The sequence below is a fragment of the Saccopteryx bilineata genome, chromosome 3, assembly GCF_036850765.1.
Source record: "Saccopteryx bilineata isolate mSacBil1 chromosome 3, mSacBil1_pri_phased_curated, whole genome shotgun sequence".
In the NCBI taxonomy this organism is placed as follows: domain Eukaryota; kingdom Metazoa; phylum Chordata; class Mammalia; order Chiroptera; family Emballonuridae; genus Saccopteryx; species Saccopteryx bilineata.
Genome location: NC_089492.1, coordinates 68970798 through 68991673, shown reverse-complemented (window position 1 = coordinate 68991673; position 20876 = coordinate 68970798). Strand labels below are relative to the sequence as shown.

The 20876-nt window shown below is 41.9% G+C and overlaps 1 protein-coding gene across 15 annotated transcripts in view; it reads left to right on the top strand.

Annotated features, from left to right (window-relative positions):
- The window catches only part of EYA1 (EYA transcriptional coactivator and phosphatase 1), a 333576-nt gene that overhangs the window by 261483 nt on the left and 51217 nt on the right, over positions 1-20876 (top strand). For all 15 annotated transcript variants that reach the window (XM_066266297.1, XM_066266301.1, XM_066266303.1 and 12 more), the window contains one exon: positions 19819-19908. In XM_066266297.1, the coding sequence (XP_066122394.1) occupies positions 19819-19908 (90 nt within the window). The remainder of the gene's footprint in view (positions 1-19818; positions 19909-20876) is intronic.

Genomic DNA, 20876 nt, shown 5'->3' with positions numbered 1-20876 from the left:
TTGGGGTTAGAAAGACTAAAGAGGCCAGTGGGTCAAGCAACCATGAAGAGAAAGACTTTTTAGGCAAAGGAAACAGCAAGTGCGAAGGCAGAAAAGGGCTTGATGCTTGGGGGACAAAGAGGTCATGTGGCCCAGCTTGGTGATGGTAATGCAGAGTTTAGAGAGATGAGGGCAGGGACAAAGGGCCACCCAGCCATCATGGTCAGGGGAGTTGATCTCATTGTATATGCGATAGGATGTGTCATCCAAAGACATGCCAAATCTGCATTGGAGTTTTAGATGTCTTCAGCTGTGTGTGGAGAATCAAAGGTAGAGGTAGAGGAATGGGAGAACAGAGCGGGTGTTAGCAGTGATCTGATGAACTCACAGTAGAAATGGAGAGAGTGGTTGGATTCTGGAGTCTGTTGCAGATGGGGGAAGTAGATTTGGAAATGACTTGGCTTGGGCTGGTGGGCAATAAGTATCAGAGAGGAATGAAAAGATCATTCCGAGGTTTCTGTCCTGATCAACTGGCAGATAGTCCTATGGGAGTGGTGAGATAAGGAAAACCTAATTTGGAAGGAAGATGGAAAGTTTGGCATTGAACCAGTTTGAGATGTCTATTAGACATCCACATGAGCCAGGCAGGGAGGCAGAGGTGAGCCCGGGAGTGAGGCAGGAGTCAGGGCTGGAGACGTCCAAGTTAGGGTCAAGAGTGCACAGGTCGAGAGTGCACAGCTCAGGGGCACAGCTCCTGATGCCCTTAGTTTGATTTCTTCCTAAACATTTATTGAGCACCTTTGTTGTGCTGGATGTTCAGTCAGCCTGTTGTCTCATGGTCTAGACAGGTTTTGAGGACAAAATTGCTCATTGAATCGTGGTCTGAAGCATGCAAGAAAGCTTGCTTAATGTTCTCTTCATTAGAGAACTTTAGAGTTGGGCAAAATTTGTTCTCAAATCTGATGATCATGACTTGTAAAAATCTAGACTTAACAAGGATCCCCCCTGACAGCAATAATAACTCAGATAATCAGAACATCCGGCAGCCTTTTGGCTCCCCCGAGGCCAAGGAGGGAAGTCTTAAAGCAGCACAGGAGCAAGCCTTTCTCAGAGTGCAGGTTTCGTGGTGTTCCTGAGTATTGTCAAGGGGAGCGTGGAAGGCTAGGCCTTTCTCTCCAGGCATAGAAAGAAATGAATGCCTGACAATGTGATAGCTGTTCTGTCTCCATGGGAACCAGATACTTGAGAACTAGCTTAGTCACAGTAGCTTAGGCAACTCAATGAGTAGGCCATTCAGGAAGGGGACACAGGATCTGGTTGATATAATGCAAAATTAGGGCATGTTCCAGCAATATGTACAAAAAAAAGTTTGAGAATGTCCCACCTTCCATGTAACCCTAGCTCTGGGAAGCAGGCATGTTGGGTGTTACAAGGAAGTGTTGTTTTGTAACAGAGGTGATGGGAACGAAAGGACGGTGCTGGGTGCAGTGCAGGCTCAGCGAGGGGAAGGAAGAGAACCGGCATGTTAGCAGGGAAATAGAGTCCGCAGGTGTTACTGTAAAGTAGGTGGTTGTTAATAATCTGCCCCAGCTTTCTTTGTTTAACGCATTTTTAGAAATTGCTTTCAAAGTATATCCAAATTTCCCAATTTCACTGAGGAAAATAAGTCTTGATTTTTTTTTTCATTGAATACTCTCTTTAAAATAGACAATATATTTTGGAATTTTCATGGAATCATTGTGCCTAGGTGAATTCTCCATGAACGTATATTAAACATTGATTTCCTCCTGTTAAAATAATTGACAGTATAATTTAGGTTAAAGCAAATACCTCAGACTTCTATCCCAAATAAGTATTGTGCTGATGCTCCAAGTATGACTCCCCTCTTGTGGGAGGACCCCCCAAGATATCTATACCCAATGGCTCAATTATTCTAATTCCAACCTTCTATTGTTGCTCATATGGCTTTGGCCTAGTGCGCACCTCATTTTACACAAAAACCTACACACGAGCACTTAAGCCAACATAAAGCTTAGTCTTTTTAATTCTAGGTTCTACTTACTAAAAATTTTCTACGTGCCCAGGACTTGCTTAATTCAGTGTTAACACTCTGAAACAACTACACCCATTTTACAAAAGAGGAAACAGAGGCTCAGAAGAGGTTAGAGACCCAGTATGAAAAATGCAAATACCATGACTGGCATAAAATAAATATTAACTATATTTTAATGTAGTTGAGCCTTAACTGCCAAATACTTGACTCTGGCATAGTGGCCAGTGAGTAAGTAATATGTGGTAATATCTCCAAATTTATCAAGTGCCGATATGTGACATGCCTCATGGTGTGAGGGAGAGAGCATCAGATTCGAATTCAAATAGATCTAGATTCATATTCAAGCTCTGACTACTCAGATTTGTTTTTCTTTTAACCTTTGGTAAATTATTTACTCCTACTTAGCCTGTTTTCTCATCCATAAAGCGGGCTACCTGACTTGCAAAATTGTTTTAATAATTAGGTCATAACAATTATACCTTCATAAAGCTGGGGGGGGGGAGGAAAGAATTGGGTTGTGTCATGAATTTGAAGGTCCCAACACCATGTCCTATGACAGCAACAACCCATTAATAAGACCAGCATGCGTCACTTATTGATCACATACCTGCCTCCTAAGCATTTGTTTTATAACACACCAGTTTCCTACCAGAATCTCGATTGCCATAGTGAGTGAGCATCAACTAAACCTCCCTAATGAGTATTTCACTGTGATTGTTCAGTACTCTGATGAAAGAAAGGTCTGAAAGCAGTGTATCCCATGTCATCAGAACACTCCAGTTAGCCCGGAGAGACTGCTGTTCTTCCCCTGTGTTAGGAGGCAAAACTGAACTCCAAAATCTTTTGAGGGATGATGTCCTTTTATGGTGGTTGGTGAAGATGCTGAACGTTCAGCATGGTGCTACAGCATCCAGACGCCCAGAGTCCCCCTCGGACTGTCAAGGGTCTGGTTTCTTAAACGGAATGATCTCTTTGATGAGACCTCCAGACCATAGGGTGGCAAACCTTTTCTGAAAATGGTCAGATAGGAAACATTTCAGGCTTTGTGGGCCAGCTCCTTGTCACAACTACTCAGCTAACATAGCCAGAGACAATATGTAAACAAATAAACGTGGCTGTATCCCAGTAAAACTTTATTTATAGTTTCCTTTTTGAGTTTCATGTAATTTTCTTGTGTCATGAAATGTCATTCTTCCCTAGGTTTTTACAAGTCTAGACCCGAGGTCTAGATCAGAGATTGACAGACTGTATCCTGTAGGTTAGACCCAGCTCCTGGCCTGCTTTCCTGGGGCCTTCAAGCAAAGAGTGTCGTTTAAGTTCTTAGGGTTATTTGAAAAAAAGAATGTGCCTCCTATATAGTCTGCAAAGCCTAAAATGTTTGTTGTCTGTCCCTTTAGAGAAAAAGTTTGCCTACCCCACTCTAGATCAGGCTCTAAACTTTGTGTTGATCAGTGTCACTCCTGCTTTCAGGGCACCAGGACACTTAATTCAGTGACAGCCACCTTGCAGCCGACTAGACCGTAAACTCGGTGCAGGCACCATGTGCCGGCATCTGGAGGCCCCCTGGAGAATATGTCAGCACGTGCATTTGTCAGGGCAAGTGCAACAGCTGGGACAATTAGGTCCAACATGCTATGGCTCAAACACTATAGAGATTCTCTCCTATTTAATGATCTCAAGTGGGTCTTCCAGGTTGCTTGGTTTGGGCAACGTTAGGTGGTACGTCTAGGTTGTGCCATCTCACCAGATAGCTTCTGACGCGTCCGTGGTCATTTTCATGAGCTTTGTTACCCACAGGGAGAAAGAGCAAGGAGGGTGTGAATGGGAGGCCTGCTTGGCCCAGCTTGGGACACACTGCTGCCCACACAGCCCAGCACAGGGGAGGCAGGGAAAGGCAGCCTGTTGGGGCGCCCAGGAAGAAGCAGATGCTGAACTTTGGTGGGAGGTGGCAATGGCAGCCACTGTTCTCAGTTAAGAACTGTTTAACAAAGGAGTGGAAACCAAAGCACACTTTCGAGCCCTCCCGGTGGCTCTGGCCATCCTGGCAGAGCGGTGCCAGACGGCTGTGTGGCTAATCTTCTGAGAGTGGCGGCTGGCAGTGCAATTCCAAAGGACGGGTCCCTGGTTCTCTTGTCTTCTTTGCTTGCATATCAATGCCAAGTTAGATCAACATGATGAGATCATTTATGGTTCCAAGTATAACTTTTGGATACTGTAGAAGGACATGAACTTTAAACTCTCAAACACACACACAGTGTTTCTGACCACCAGTGGACTTCCCGCCCGAGGAGCCCTCTGCACCCTTTCTTCACTCTGTCCAGACAGGGCCTCTTCCTCGTCACTGCCGGCGCCTGCCTCCCAGCTGGCAGTGACACAGTGGTCCTCACCTAGTCCTGCTGGTTCTTGGACACTGTGACTTAAAGTGAAACAACTAGCAAGGAAACCAGTATGACCACAGGCTACATGATATAAACAAGAGTTAAGTTCCTACAACATATTTCTGATTGTAAAAACACCAAACATCTAAAGCTCCAAAAACTTCCAGTATTAAACACTGAAATGAATTTCAACTCTACAGACATTTAAGAGAGATTAAGAAAAACAAGATAATGATTTCCAACCTGATGATTCCAGTTCAGAGTCTCAGTGCCCAGAATGGTGCTCAGCAGCTCGGGGCCCCAAGCAGGACCCACACAACAGATCCGCCCAACAGGACACGGTTCTGGGACAGGGCTAGTCAGATGGGAAGAATGTAGACCCCCCCATTCACCTCATGTGCACATCTTTGGGATGTGGGAGGAACCCCACGTCCTCGGAGAAGACTGTCACCAACATGGGGAGAATGTTCAGACTCCTCACAGACAATGGCCCTGGCCAGGAATTTTTTTTTTTTATCTTCAACATTATAATGAAATGATATTATTTGAGGACCTGCTGTATGTTACTGATAGGTATGTTCCTTATTGAAGAAAGCTTGGTCTTTCATATTCATACATGTAAGCGGGAATGCGGTGAACAGACAAAGTTCCTCACGGCTCCCAGCCACCTCCCTGTCCTGCCTCCGCCAGCTCCGTTGGCCCTTGCTCTGTGCCCTCGGGAGAGGCCCCGTGCGTTTCTTAGTCTTGCTTGTTCTGTCTTCATTTTCCCCTCTCTAAGATGGGAGCCATCCCAGAGCTTTTGGGAGAACAATGGAAGGCATCTAGAGAAATACTCAGAGACACTCCGTAAATAAGAGTTGTTGTTGTGTGCTTTGGGGTCCAGAGGAGGGAACGGCAGTAGTGACTATTGTGTGTCGCAGGTGGCAGAGAGGGAGGGGTCGGAGCGGAGCACGGTCCTGTAAGGAAATGATCGCCAGAAAGGCTGAGTATCTATCAAGTATATTTAGCAGGTTAGACTTGTAGAAAATGAGCAGCAGAGAATGTGTTGAAATGGTAATAAAAACACTGTATCCTTTGTTCAGCTTTGATAGTTTACACTGCTATCTTCTATTAATTATCCAATTAGTTCCTTCTTTTTTTCCAACGAGGAAACTGTGGCTCAGAAAAATTAAATAGTTGGCCCCGTGAAGCACATCTGTTAACTGACCACACCAGGAATATGATCTGGACTTCTGACTGGCCCGCCGCCCTCAGGGAGCACCAGGTGCCAGGGTTTTGTGCTGCAGGCGTGGGGATGCCATGAGCAATCCTCAAACAGTGGAGTGACATGCTGGAAGTGTCCAATTGGGAAGATTAATCTGATAGCGAAGAGATTATTGCAGTGCTCCTGCTAGGAAATAATAAAGGCCTAAGAAAATAGCTGTAACCCTAGGAAGGAAAGAGAGATAGGAGAGTGGTTACAAATGAAATCTCGATCGTTCTTTTGATTGGACTTAGCCTTTTTGCTGGCACTGCGTGGGCCCCCGTGTGGGGAGGCCAATTTGGCCAGGTCTGCTCTGGCTTTCTTCTTCTTCCTCCCTCTTTGTCCCCCTTCTTGGCAGTTGTCCTGTGTTTTGGGTTTAATGGGTTTTCTCCACAATCAAAACTAATCTTTGGAATGGTTAGGTTCTTTCTCTTATTCCCTACTTGGCTATCATTTTCATGATGTTGAAAGAGGGAGTTTCTTAAGTAAGGAGAAAATTAAGGCATTTGAGTGTCACATGTCTAATCAGCAAAAAATGACCTGATTAGCACAACCACAAGTTGGGATTGTTTTTTAAATCATTCATCCAGTAGTTGAGCTGTGATTTATGTCATGTGTACACAGACCTCCATTGGTAATCCAGATTATTTCTTAATTGTTATTGGAACTACGCCCAGCTCCTACAAATTGGCATTTCTTGCCACCTGTTCCATGATAGATCCTTATAAGATTGCATTTGTCATTGATGGCATTGATAACTTCAGACAGGTGGAAGGTGAGCCATGGGACCTTTGGGTCTCATAGGTGGTGCACACTATTTACGTAATATTTCTAGTAATATTTTTTTAAAGAAATAATATTTTAGCATCTATTTTTTTTCTCTTCTCCCAGACGAGGAACCTACTTTTCTACTCCTACCAGTCATCCTTTCCTTGTGAACGGCCATGGGCCTTGGAGATGAGTCACTCCTGTAACCAGTGCCCATTCTTGTTTTTCAGATTCTTTTTGCCCAAAACAAAAGATCTTGAAAGGAGAGAAATCATTTTAAATGACATCCAGGCCCTGTTTGTGGCTGTAATATTAGCATTCTAAATAAGGAATTGTTTACGGGGTCCAGAATGAGTGTTTTTTTTTTTTCTTTCATTTGACTGAGACTGCCCAATGCTTTGTTGTTGATTTGAGCATACTTGACAAGACTTTTACATTGACCAACAAATCAGCGTCACACCTCACTGGGCCACAACTCTCAGTAATTGCTTGTCAAGAGGAGGCGTCGCTACCCACATAGGATCAGTGTGGACAGAATTTAGAAACCTTATCCTTTTTTTTCATAAACTCAAAATGTAAGTACCGTATCATGAGTTACTAGTCACATTTTCTGAACTAATTGAATCATCTTCAAGTAACTCTTTCTAAAGGGACCAGAGGAAAAGGGGATAGGTGGATGGGATCAGGGAAGGAAAAGGGATTAGTGAAATTGCATATGCATAACACAGCGATATAGAGAGCAGGACAGCAAATCCTGGAGGGAAGGAGGGAAGGTGTTAGGGGGAGGGGGCAAAGAGGGTGTCAAGGGGAACAGGGGAGTGGGAGGGAGGGAGATATATTCGGTGGGACACTTGAATCTATGTAAAAAGAATAAATTAAAATCAATAAACATTAAATTAAAGAAAGATTAATCTTTAAATAGCAAATTTTTAAATAGTATGGATTCTACTTTTTTTTTTTTTTTTCATTTTTCTGAAGCTGGAAACAGGGAGAGACAGTCAGACAGACTCCCGCATGCGCCCGACCGGGATCCACCCGGTACGCCCACCAGGGGCGACGCTCTGCCCACCAGGGGGCGATGCTCTGCCCATCCTGGGCGTCGCCATATTGCGACCAGAGCCACTCTAGCGCCTGGGGCAGAGGCCAAGGAGCCATCCCCAGCGCCCGGGCCATCTTTGCTCCAATGGAGCCTCGGCTGCGGGAGGGGAAGAGAGAGACAGAGAGGAAGGTGCGGCGGAGGGGTGGAGAAGCAAATGGGCGCTTCTCCTGTGTGCCCTGGCCGGGAATCGAACCCGGGTCCTCCGCACGCTAGGCCGACGCTCTACCGCTGAGCCAACCGGCCAGGGCGGATTCTACTTTTTGATCCAAAATAGAAGAGCAGTTCCTAGGAGGTTGTGTAGAGTTCATCTCATTGATGTAATAAGGTATATATTCACTAGAGATGCAAAAGACAGTTATCACTCATTTAAAATGTACTTATAAATTGAAAATAGTAATAGATGCAAATTTAAAAGCAAAATTAAATTTGGGAGCTTTCGGGAGAATAAGCTCCCCAACACTGTAGATACTTTGTAGAACCCAGTTGCTGACTTAGAATGCTGTAGCTATCTAAGATGAGAATGACTTGGGTATTAAAATATTTCTTAAAGGTCTCAACTGAAAGAATTAAAATTGGACAAGTTTATATTGCTTTATGTATTTGTTTGATTTATTTAACCAATTTTTTGCCTTTTTTTTTATTAAGTGAGAGATGGGAGGCTGGGAGGCAGAGACAGATTCCTGCATGCACCCCAACTAGGATCTACCTGGCAAGCCCCCTACCAGGTGATGCTCTGCCCATCTGGGCTGCTGCTCTGTTGCTCAACAACTGAGCTATTTCAGTGCCTGAGGTAAAGCCATGGAGCCATCCTCAGTGCCTGAGGCCAAATTGCTTGAACCACTGGACCCATGGCTTCAGGAGAGGGGGAGAAGAGGGGAAGGGGTAGAGAAGCACATGGTTGTGTGTCCTGACCAGAAATTGAACCTGGGACTTCCACACATTGGGCTGACGTTCTATCACTGAGCCAACTAGCCAGGGCCCAATTATTTTGTTTTTCAGTTTAAAAATATAAGATGGTAGAAGGAAAAGAAAAAAGGGGACAAAATGTGCAAGGGAGTGTAAATAGGAACCAGAGCTATATTAAAAATAGAAACAGTTTTTTAATGCTATACTAGTTTATCTAAGCAATAAAGAGATATTACTTCCTTATTAGCATGTGGTGCTGTTTTTAGTTGTTCTTATAGTAAAACCAAAATGACTTACAGTTCTTTTTGGCCTACACAAGACCTAATGTAATATTTGGCATTTGTGGCACTGTTAAAGCTCAAATCTCAGGGCAAATCTCTTAAAACAGTTATGTAAAAAGGAAAGAGGTTTTTATGGTTTGATGAGTGGTTAGCTTTAAGGTTTCTAGAGAAAGGGGGAAGTGTTTTCTTTTATATTCAGGAAAACATTCTAGATCTCACCCTAAAAACCCACGAAGAGATAAACAGGTTTTCCTTAAACTTTTTATCCAAATTGAGGCTCAAAGGACCATCGACACTTCAAGCCCAAAGTTGAAGTTTTGAGAAATTAAATAAAAATGGTTTAAGAAAATCATTTTTTGAGTCGGCCTCAATAGGGGGACAGCCTTTAAAAGAGGATTAAATTCCCATTTGAAGCTCGGAAGTGAAAATTGGGAATGAGTGAATACCACCCATCAACATGGTTTTGCAGTGCTTGCTTAAAAGATAGTCAATATCAAATATCATGTACAAATACAGGAATCAGCAATGCCAGTGTTACTATAATATTTCTCAGCATAAATGGGCATCAGAATAATCTGAGCAGCATGAATTTCATCTTGGTCACTGGAATAAGGCAAAAAACATGTAAGAAATTACCCTCTGCCCCTCCTCACCCAGGACCTGGAGGAATTCACCATAGTGTCCCTGTTGGGTGAGGCCCCATGCTAATACCATGTCATCTCTACGTTAGGACCCAAAATTGAAAAATCCCTCAAAAGAATTTGTCACAATAGAAGTAGGTGGTACTCAGTCCCTTCACCTTCTGGCATATCATAGTTTAGTTGGAGTAATGATCACTATAACTGTCCGTGAAGTAAATCAGAAAATTGTACTGCCGAGTTTGAAGTTGCACACACAAAGCCTTTCACGTTATATGGAATACAGTACCCAGGACACACACCACACCTGGTGATGTAGCCCGCTCCTGCCGAGTCACCATTTGTTTCCTCATCTGACACTAACAAGCTCTTCAGAAAGTCAATCTTTTATAATTTAGTGAATACATACATAGTAGTGTCATAGTATTTAGCCATAATTCCTGCCTTCAGGAAGTTTATATCCAAATAAAGGAGGCTGTTGGTAGGGAGTGAATGAATCTTCAACAGCAGCCCTTCATTGGGGCAAAACTAGTCTCAACTCACGCCACTCTAAATCCACAGAGAGGGAAGCCACAGAATCTCTAAAGGAGTAACAATATTCAGAAGGCAGCCAGGCTCCCAGTAGTATACATGATGAGCATTCTCTAGTAGCTGCAATCATTGAACTAGTAAGAACTAACCCATAATAGGCTGTCAAATGATAATGCTAGCACTGTGGATCAGAAAAACATCAGAACCCACAGGAGCTATACAACCAGAAAAGAAATGTTGGCCCTGGCCGGTTAGCTCAGTGGCAGAGTGTCGGCCTGGCGTGCAGGAGTCCCAGGTTCGATTCCTGGCCAGGGCACACAGGAGAAGCGTCCATCTGCTTTTCCACCCCTCCCCCTCTCCTTCCTCTCTGTCTCTCTCTTCCCCTCCTGCAGCCAAGGCTCCATTGGAGCAAAGAGGGCCCAGGTGCTGAGGATGGCTCTGTGGCCTCTGCCTCAGGCGCTAGAATGGCTCTGATTGCGGCAGAGCGACGCCCTGGATGGGCAGAGCATCACCCCCTGGTGGGCGTGCTGGGTGGATCCCGGTCAGGCGCATGTGGGAGTCTGTCTGACTGCCTCCCCGTTTCCAACTTCAGAAAAGTGCAAAAAAAAAAGAAATACCAGGGGCCCTAAGTGAGATGCTTCTATGGTTACTGCTCCTCAGTGACACTGGGAATTCTCCTTTGCAGCTGATCAACATGGCAGTGTGGCACTACTGTTCCTAAGTGGATGAGACGTAGGTCCTGTGGCTTCAATTATAAATGTAGGCTTTCCTCTGGTTTTCTGGACAAGACCATCCCATAAGATAAAAATTAGTAGAGTTTACATAGGCAAAGCAATTTCTGACATACGTTCTTGTGTAGATTCTAAGTCTTACTTGAGTCTGGGTCCAGATCACCAAGCGAGCCCTGACACCTTCTTTTCAATAAACAATGATACACTGAGGAGCTTTGCATGGCTTGTACAATTTTGACTTAAAAAAGTTTTTTTTTTTTTGGCATTTTCAAAGTATGATTTGGGTGTGTTTTAAATTTTTTAAAGAAATATTTTTAATTCGTAGTTTCACTGCCAAAAGACAACCAATCTTGTGTCACTGAATATATTTGATATCATTTTAATATCTTAGCTCTAGAAACTTTTGAAACACATGCGAAAGGAGATGGAATAGTGTAATGAAGCCCGGTGTAACTTCTCGAAGCTTTAGCAGTTGCCATAGTCCAAGGTGATCTCCTGTCTGTGTTCTTGCCCTAGCCCTCCCCATCCTTGCTCTGTCCTAGGATTACTATGTTTCAGAGCGAATCCCAGATAGCATATTATTTCATTTGTATATATTTCAGTATGAATTTAAGACTCCATTAACCCTTTGAGTAGTGAGTTTTTTTCATGCTCACTGACCCCTGGGAGTTTTTTTTTTCTTCCAAAAACGAACTTAGTTCCAGTTCCAGTTTTATTAACTTAAAATCGTATTTGTTTGATAACCAATTTATGAAAACAAGAAAAACATATATTTGCCTTTTTTTATTGTTGCCTTCCACGTTTTTAAGATAAACTGATCATACTCTGGATGGTCAGGAGGCACCAGGACATACAAGAATGTTTGTACTACTCAAAGGGTTAAAAGTGTTTTTTACAATAGAAATAGTGGGTGATTGATACCCACCCCAGTACTTTGGCAATCTAAAAAAAAAATAATAATTATTTTCTAATATCATTAAATATCTAACCATTACATTTCTCAAATTGTTTTTAATTTTTATTTTAATTAGATTAAATACACGTAATATATGCTCTTGCTTCTTAGCAGTTTTTAAGCACACAGTCAGTAATATTAAATGCATTCCCACTGTGGTTCAGCCAGTCCCCAGAACTCTCTGCATCTTGCAGAACCGAAAGCCCGTAGCCCTTAAACAAATTCCCTTGTCTCTCATTCCCCGGCACATGGCAACCACCATCGTACTTCCTGTCACTATAATTTTGATAACTTTAAGTTTCTCATATGAGTAAAATCATACAGTGTTTGTCTTTTTGTTAGTGGCTTCTTTCCCTTAGCATAATCTCTTCAAGTTTCATTCATGTTGTAGCCTGTGTCAAAATTTCCTTCTTCTTTAAGGCTGAATAATAATAATACTCCATAGTAAGGGTACCCCACCTGTTGTTTGGTCATCTCTCAGTGTACCCTTGGGTTGCCTCTACCTTTTAGCTGTTTTGAATAAGGCTCTTATGAACATGATGTACAGATATCTCTTTAAAACACTGTTTTCAATTATTTTGGGTCTATACCTATACTGTTTCCATAGCAGCTACACCATTTTCGCTTCCCACCAGCAGCGCACAGGGTTGGTTCTAGTTTCTCCATGGCCTTGTCAACATATTATTTTCTGGGGGGTGTGTGTGTGTGTGTATTTTTTTTATAGTAGCCACCCTAATAGGTATTAGATGGTATCTCATTGTGGTTTTGATTTGCATCTTCCTACTACGGATCAGTGATATTGAACATCTTTTCATGTGCTTGTTGACCATTTATATATCTTCTTTGGGGAAATATACATTCAGGTCCTTTGCCTATATTTTAATTAGGTCTTTATTGTTATTGTTGGGTTATAAAAGTTCTGTATATATCCTGGATATTAACTTCTTGTCAGATATCTGAGTTTTAAATAGTCTTTCCCATTCCATAGATTGCCATTTCATTCTGTTCATTGAGTGCTTTGCTGCACGGAAGTTTCTAGATGTGTGTAATTTAAGCAAAGCCGATAGTGTGACAACTATGAGAATGTACATTTTTGGTGGGTTTTTGTCCTGCATGCAAGAGTGCTTTGCCTGCAGGTTATGAGCACAAATATTCTAGAAGAAACTTTTTGACTTTACTTGCCAAGTGGCAAAAGATTGCCCCTGCTAACTTGTGTTGGGACTAGCATTAGACCTCGTTCAGCGTGGAGGTGAGCTGCGTGGCTTTGTGGTGAGCTCTGGGTATGAGGCAGCTTCCTTACTTGCTCTCCCAACACAGTCACAGACTGAGATGTGGCAGCAAGTGGGATAGCCCTGCAGGAGCAAGTATCTTCATTCACCTGGCGGTTGAGTCTTGGTAGAATCAAATTTCTGAACCGCTATGGATTTTACTTATTAAAGCTAACTTTTTAAATTACCCTTATAGTTTATGAGATACCCTAGCTTATCTATGAAACAAAACAGCAGTGAGAGGTCATATCCTCACTTCCATTATACCAATACCCACATGTATTTATAGACACCCTTTTCTTTTATTCACTTCAAATTACATTGTAGATTTTCAAGATGTGAGTACAACACACAAATATGAATCTCTCTAGAGGCTAAATGTAATGGCATTCAGCATTTCTGTGCATTGACTTTGTCTAGAATTTCCTTTTTTCTCTTTTAATGTTTTCATGACTGACAGATCTAGCATAATAGCAGTGATCAGGCTGGAGGGAAAAAACAAAAACAAGAAAAGAGGGGCAATGAGCCAAGGGCGATTTCAGTCCAGAATGATAATAACTTAGTCTCTGTGGGCAGTTCTATGTTCTAGAGAGGAGAGGAAAAGATCTTGAGGCAAGGGATAATTAAAGGCCACTTGACAGAGGCTAAAAGCACAATTGTTTTAGGCCTGGGTCTACCCTCAGCAGATTTCATTGTTATTTAATTTTATTACATGATCTTGCTTTCTGTTCAATAGAAATAAATGTCTGTGTTTTCACACACAACAACCATGGGTAGCTTAGCATTGCAACAGGTCCCTTCTCTTTATTTTCATGATTGTAACAATACATTTGCAATTCAATATCATATTAAAATAATTTAGGAGCAGCTGTTAAATTTCATGAGAGAGAGAAAGTGTGTGTGTGTGTGTGTGTGTGTGTGTGTGTGTGTGTGTGTGTAGGGATGGTGCTATTTGTTTTGATTAAAGAAGGTTTCTACTAGAATTTACTGGGAGGAAGAGCTATTGTAAATTTAATAAAATCAATGATAAAGCAATAGATTAGATTTTTTCTTTTTGAGCCTCTTTGTTATACAATTCAATTTTTACTAGAGCACATAAGACTGTTTTGAAAAATGCAATACATGCCACTATTGAGTTTAAGAATTAAATAATTGGTTGCTGATCTTAAGCTAATATTATCCACTTCATTGAGTAGATAAGTAAGGTCTTGTAAGCAGCTGTTCTAAGAATGGGCTGCTCTTTAATCAGGTACAGATTAATCAGGCATTACTAATAAATATGCTTAGTATTATATTATGTGGATAGAATGATGTTATGATAAAAATATCTTTTTTTTTCTAAGCTAGGTATCTAGGATTCTTTTTTTACCAACACTGAGCACTAGCAATTAACTAAAGATCAAATTCTATATTTTATCATCTTCTTCATTGGAGTTACTTGAAATAGTCTATATTTACTACTCTTCATTCATTCATTCCTTCATGTATTCCTTTACCAAACTGGGAAAGCTCTTGAACCTGGCATTGTAGGATGTAGAGCAGGGGTCCCCAAACTTTTTACACAGGAGGCCAGTTCACTGTCCCTCAGACTGTTGGAGGGCCGGACTATGAAAAAAAACTATGAACAAATCCCTATGCACACTGTACATATCTTATTTTAAAGTAAAAAAAACAAAACGGGAACAAATACAATATTTAAAATAAAGAACAAGTAAATTTAAATCAACAAACTGACCAGTATTTAAATGGGAACTATGCTCCTCTCACTGACCACTAATGAAAGAGGTGCCCCTTCCGGAAGTGCAGCGGGGGCCGGATAAATGTCCTCAGGGGGCTGCATGCGTCCTGCGGGCCATAGTTTGGGGACTCCTGATGTAGAGGGAGGGATATAAGGATAAGGCTCTGCCCTCCTGGGACAAGAACGCTTACAGCTGTGGAACCCCGCTGCCAATGAGCCCAGCTGGGAAGAGCCAAGGAGGAGACTGAACTGACGAAGGGGCGGCAGGAGAAACGCTGTGCGGGGTGCAGGACCTGGTCATGCAGGCTCACTCAGACCTCAGTGTGCTAACAGGGGTAGCCAGTGGAGACGTGTCCCAGTTTTCTTTCAGGTCTTGAGTGGAAACTTCCATGAGAGCCTCTTTACTTCGACATCAGGCCTCTGCCTAGTCATCTTTTAAAGAAAAGATTTTATTATGAGAAAAAATAGTTTGAAAAACTAGAAATAGTTCGTGCATTGGGGAGGTAAACAAGAGCCAGACATCTTTGGGGCCCTCATACTTGAAGTGTTTGCATGTTTCCTAAAGAGATGGGAGAATGGAATGGGCATGGTGAGACCCTGGGCCTAGAGTTCATGAGGGAGCCTCCTGAAGCTATCTACAAGCGAGATACCTGGCTTGGGGAAAGTCAAAGGCAGGGGTCCCCAAACTTTACACAAGGGGCCAGTTCACTGTCCCTCAGACCATTGGAGGGCCGGACTATTAAAAAAAACGATGAACAAATCCCTATGCACACTGCACATACCTTATTTTAAAGTAAAAAAAAAACAAAACGGGAACAAATACAATATTTAAAATAAAGAACAAGCAAATTTAAATCAACAAACTGACCGGTATTTAAATGGGAACTATGCTCCTCTCACTGACCACCAATGAAAGAGGTGCCCCCTCCAGAAGTGCGGCAGGAGCCGGATAAATGGCCTCAGGGGGCCGCATGTGGCCCGCGGGCCGTAGTTTGGGGACCCCTGGTCAAAGGGGTAGTAGTTTCGATCTCGCTTGGGGAAAGTCAAAGGGGTAGTGAGTTTCAAGAAGGCATGGATTCCAGGTCTGGGGCAGGATGGCGAAACTGATTTGGAGTGAGGATATAGAGAGGCTGTTGAGAAGAATGCCAAGGTATGGGGCTAGTGGGGTGTCATTCTCCTACAGAAGAAATACAGTAGGTTTCCAGGGAAAATGATGACTCTGGCTTGCAGCATGTTGAGTGTCAGGTGGCTTGAGGGACTTCCAAGTAGAAATGACCAACAGGTCATTGGTATGTGGGCCTACACTTGATATCTGATTTAATAGAGGAGAGAGAGGTGGTGGTTGAATTCATGAGCGTGTTGGGGGCTGTAAGGCCGTGTGAACAGAATGAGGAATGGGCGGAAACTGTCCTAGGGGACAAGATCATTTAAAGAACAGGTGATGGACAGTCAGATTCCAGGAAATGCTCAGAGAAGACCAATAATGATGTGATAGACACCAGGGAAGGAGAAATGTCAAGATCAGACAGCAGTGACAGCTGTCACAGAGGGTCAAATTCAGAAAAGAATGGGAAGATTTGGCCGAAAGGTTTACTTAAAAAGACATGCTTCTTTGAAGTGGAGGCAAAGTTCTATAATTTTTCAAAAGTGATCTAACAAAACATAGTGTTTCAAAAGCAACCATTTCATAACTGCAGCTCTGGAATTCGTTATTGCAAAAAGCTCAAGAAAAGCACGATTAAGCCAAACACATGGTGATTTTACCGTCTCAGTTTTGGTCTAAAAAAATGTGTTTTTTTTCTTTCTTCTAAATATGCCAGAGTAAGCCATCAAGCTATGACTAATTTATTAAATGTTCAGTGTTAGCTTTTTGTCACATTTGGTTTGTATCAGACATCTGAAAACTTTGAGAAGTATTAAGAGATTATTTTACAGGAAAATAAAATCTACCCTCTATATGAGAAGCACTCCACTGCTGGAGTGTGTAAGCAAATCTGTAGACATAGGTACCTGTCCACTCTTCTGCTAGTTTATTCTCAGGGAAACCACTCAGGCTGAGCTGGCTTTGCACCCCACCGGCTCTGTTACCGCAAGCAAATCTCCACACGGTTGACGATCAATTTTCCCATCTCTCAAATCAAAAGTGGGTGTCCACTTTTGTCTGCTTTGCATACTGTGGAGTCAAACACTTCTGTGGGCTGTGAAATGGAAAATATAAGTGTATACCACACACAGTGAGGAAGGACTTTCTTTGCAAACTTACATTATTTCAGCTGTGTGTATGTATACATGTGTGTGTGTGTGTGTGTGTGTGTGTGTGTGAGAGAGAGAGAGAGAGAGAGAGAGAGAGAGAGGTATGACTAGATCATGATGTAAAATATTAGAGCCCCTTCCTATTCTAAAATTCTCTCATTCTAGTTAACTCTTCACACTGTGCTTTTGGGGTGGTAAAATGTTTCTTGACAACACCGTGGAGTGGCAGGTATAAAAACTCTTAAAGCATGCAAGCTAATAACAGAAGAGCACAAGAGTAAAAGGTAAATAAGTCCAACATCTGTGTCGTATTTGACCGCAAGACTGAACAAGCCTTTAAAATTTATTAGTATTCCGACTCACCAGCCATTACTTTTAATTTATGAAGAAAAGTTAAAGTACGCTGTAGATTAACAAACAATGGAGTGGTTCTTTTAATGGTGGCATAAATGAGCCACCGTATCAAGGAGAAATAATGCTTCTTCCAAAGTAACAATACCGTGGCACATAAATTCTAGAATTGGCAGTAAAATGAATGTGGAGAGTCTCTTCTGCCTCGCCACATAAAAAGATTCATTGACCTGGTTATGAGACAAGTCAGTGTATTTTTATTGGCCTGAACAAGAGGGAGTAAACACCTTAGTCAGGTGTTTTGTTTTAGAAACAGCTGTTTGAACTCCCCCCACCCCCAATTCAGCTCCAGGGTATGTTTGCGTGTTTGCAATCCCTGGCTGATACTTAGAATCAAAGTGAGTGAGCAATTTCCCATAAAAGCAGCGCTCAATGAGTTTCTCTCTACTTATTTGTGAACTGTTTTTAATTCTTCTCAACCTATGAAATTTCATAAGGATTTGGCGGTAGGAAACAGGGACAATTTGAGAAGGCTAAGGACTGTGAATCATCACACAGGAAAGTTGAGGGAAGTGTTTCCTCCAACCCTCCTACACAGCTCTTGCACTCACTCTGGGTTGGCCTCTGCGTCTTTCTTTCCTTTATGCCAGCTTTATAAACCATGGGGTGTTTGCTAAACCTTGCCAGTCTAATCCCCAACTTTTGGCAGAGAGGGCCTAGGGCAGGAGAGAAATTGAGACCAGCAGCACCAGCCTGCCACATTTTCCCAAGCCTTCCTCTTTTCCTCCTCTTAGATTTTTGCAAGTTTAGACCCTGGGCAGTTCTGGTGTTCAGGGCTAGTGCTGTAAATGGGGCTGGCAGAGTTGACTCTACCTCCATGGCCACAGCTGATTGGCCCGTGGCAGGCACCCAATGAGTCACCACCTTTATGGATTCATCCCAGGCCCCTGCTCTCTCAGAGGTCTAGAGACAGGTATGATTGTGCCGAATTCAGAGATGACTTGAGGAGGTGCAGTGGATAGAGCAACAACCTGGAATGCTGAGGTCATGGGGTCAAAATCCTGGGCTTGCCCGGTCAAGGGACATAGGAGAAGCAACTACTGAGTTGATGCTTCCTGCTCCTCCGCACTCCCTTTTTCCTCTCTCTTTCTTTTCTAAAAATCAATAATTCTTTTTTTAAAAATGAGAATTTTTTATTCTAAGACAAATATTTTATTTCATTGGAACAATGTATTTACCATTTAGCCATCTGACTTATTAGATGAGCAAACCGAGGCTCAACGAGAGGAGGACACCAAAGTGAGCCCAGGGTCAGGGCCTCTTCTCTGCCACTTCCCAAAGCGCATGCGAAGGCAGCACTTGGGATACGTACTCAAGGCACCGTATACTCTAGATACATGGACAGTGGGGAGTAAGAATGGCAAGTCTTGAGCTTTAGAATGAAGACAATAGAGAAAACATACATTGGGCAGTATTAGGAAGCAAGAATCTTATTTCTCTGGATTTTATGTCATCAACTAGAAGACTCAAAAACTGGTCATTCACTGATTCTGCCCCAGCCAATTGTGTGGCCCATGGAGACACAATTCCTCTAGTTATAATTTCCTTGATTAAATCATGATCCAGATAGATCCTCTAGTTCTAAAAATTTGCTGTGATGATAAAATAGTATATCAAAAATTATTGTTCCTTGGGAAATTTTTATAATGCCATACCTGTGAAAGTTAGTAATATTATTAAAATACCAGTAAAACTTGCAAAAACTCACATTACATCCTTGACTACTTTGTCTACAGAAATTTCTTTCTTCACTAATCATGGAGAATCTTCACTGAACCATCTTGCTTCCTTGGTTTGGGGTTTGGTTTATTACTAATACAGGAATACCATAAAAAACCTGCAAATATTTCCATATTTCCCCGAGTGTGTCTCAGTGCCAGTAAATGTCATCAGGATTTGGGTGGTGTGAAGCATTAGGTAGAAGTCACTAGAAGCATCAGAATGCTGGTACTCCCCTCTGTGTATAGTACTGGCTCTTTGATGACTGGATAGTGTCACGCAGATATTGCATATGCTCCCCAAGCTGGCATGGTGCCAGCTGGGCAAAGGGCCATCACTTCCTACTTTTCAGTATGCTCAAAATTGGCAGGCAGTCTGAATCAATAAAAAGTGATAGTTATCTGTAGAAAATGTAGTATTTATTATTGACCTTCAGAAATTAATCCATATGTATCTACTTTCTGATATGTGTGGCAATGCTTTTAGACACTTTTAATGGGTTGTGGTGCAACATAAACGTTGTCTCCTGGATTCATTGATGTTCTTGCTCCTTAAATGGGTGTGAAGCCAAATGTCCTCTACTTTCTATGTCTAAGTAACCCTAGATTATATATACTCTTGTAATATTTTAAGCAGCAAGTTATTCCTTCCTTATGCAGAAAACCAACATTAGGAACACTTCTAAAATAAAATAAGTCATTGAAATTGGCATATAGATTAAATCATGCTCACCAAAGGCAACTGGTGCCCAAGCTGCCCAGTGGGTCCCTTTTGGCCTTTCCTGACACTGACTCCCTCTTCATGTGACACTGTATTTCATGTAACTTGAGGTATATGTGTTCTTGACCTGGAACATTCTTCTTTTAGGACCCACCCACTTCAGTTTCCCTTGGACTGCGAATGGAAGAAATGATTTTCAACTTGGCAGACACACACCTATTTTTTAATGACTTAGAAGTAAGTTCATTTATTTTACATAAACTTCATGTTGCGTGTCTGAAAACAGGGGATTGATCTTACAATAAGGGGATATTATTTTTGGAATTATAATTGAAATAATGAGATCAATATTGATTATATAAAAATGCATTTAGCTTTCATGGTGTTTGTTTTGCTTTACTTGGGCAGTTGTGTTTCAAAGTTAGATTCCACGTAGCCATTGATAAGGATGGAAACTGGAGGTCAAGAGCCTTAGATAACAAGTTGTGTTGATTAGCAGAAGCTACAGATTTCCAGTTGCATAATCACCGATGAGATGAATTGCTGTTACAATCCAGCAGAACCTGTGACACTGTCATTGTCTTGGGTGATTTCCTTTCTGGCTAGCCCTGTTGGTTGGATGACTCTTCAGTCAGACCTCAGCTGACTGGGTACCAGGATTTCTTCTGTCAAAGTGCTGATGATTTTATTTGTCTGTTACAATTTAGGGGGAAACTGTCAGAAGGCTAGTTAAATGTGTTATGCACAGTGACAAACATGGTGATGTTAGCGAGTAGCATTCTGAAGAATAGAGAGTATTGTTTTTTCTATATCTCCATTCTGAGACAACATGACTATAACTATATTTCTCTCCGTTCTTAATAGAGACAGTTGTTTATTTAAATCCTGCTGTTAAGCAAGCTTGTGGTAGGGCTGCTAACAGCCATTCGTCATCAAGTTGTTGTTTTGCTAGACTTTATAAATGTATGTTATTTTAGACAGGAGAAGAATCTGAAAGATTCACGTAGAACTTTTACTGATCAGAGTTAATTGGCAGCAATTGGCCTTTAAATATTTCCTGATGTTTCCTTTTTCAAAAACAAGCAAAATGCACCTTATTTAATAGATGAACCAAAATCATTTGAAAAATGCCAGCGTGTGACAGAACTTAAATCCAGTTTGTTCAACATCTGTCCTGTATTTTCATTTCTTTTCATCTACAGTGA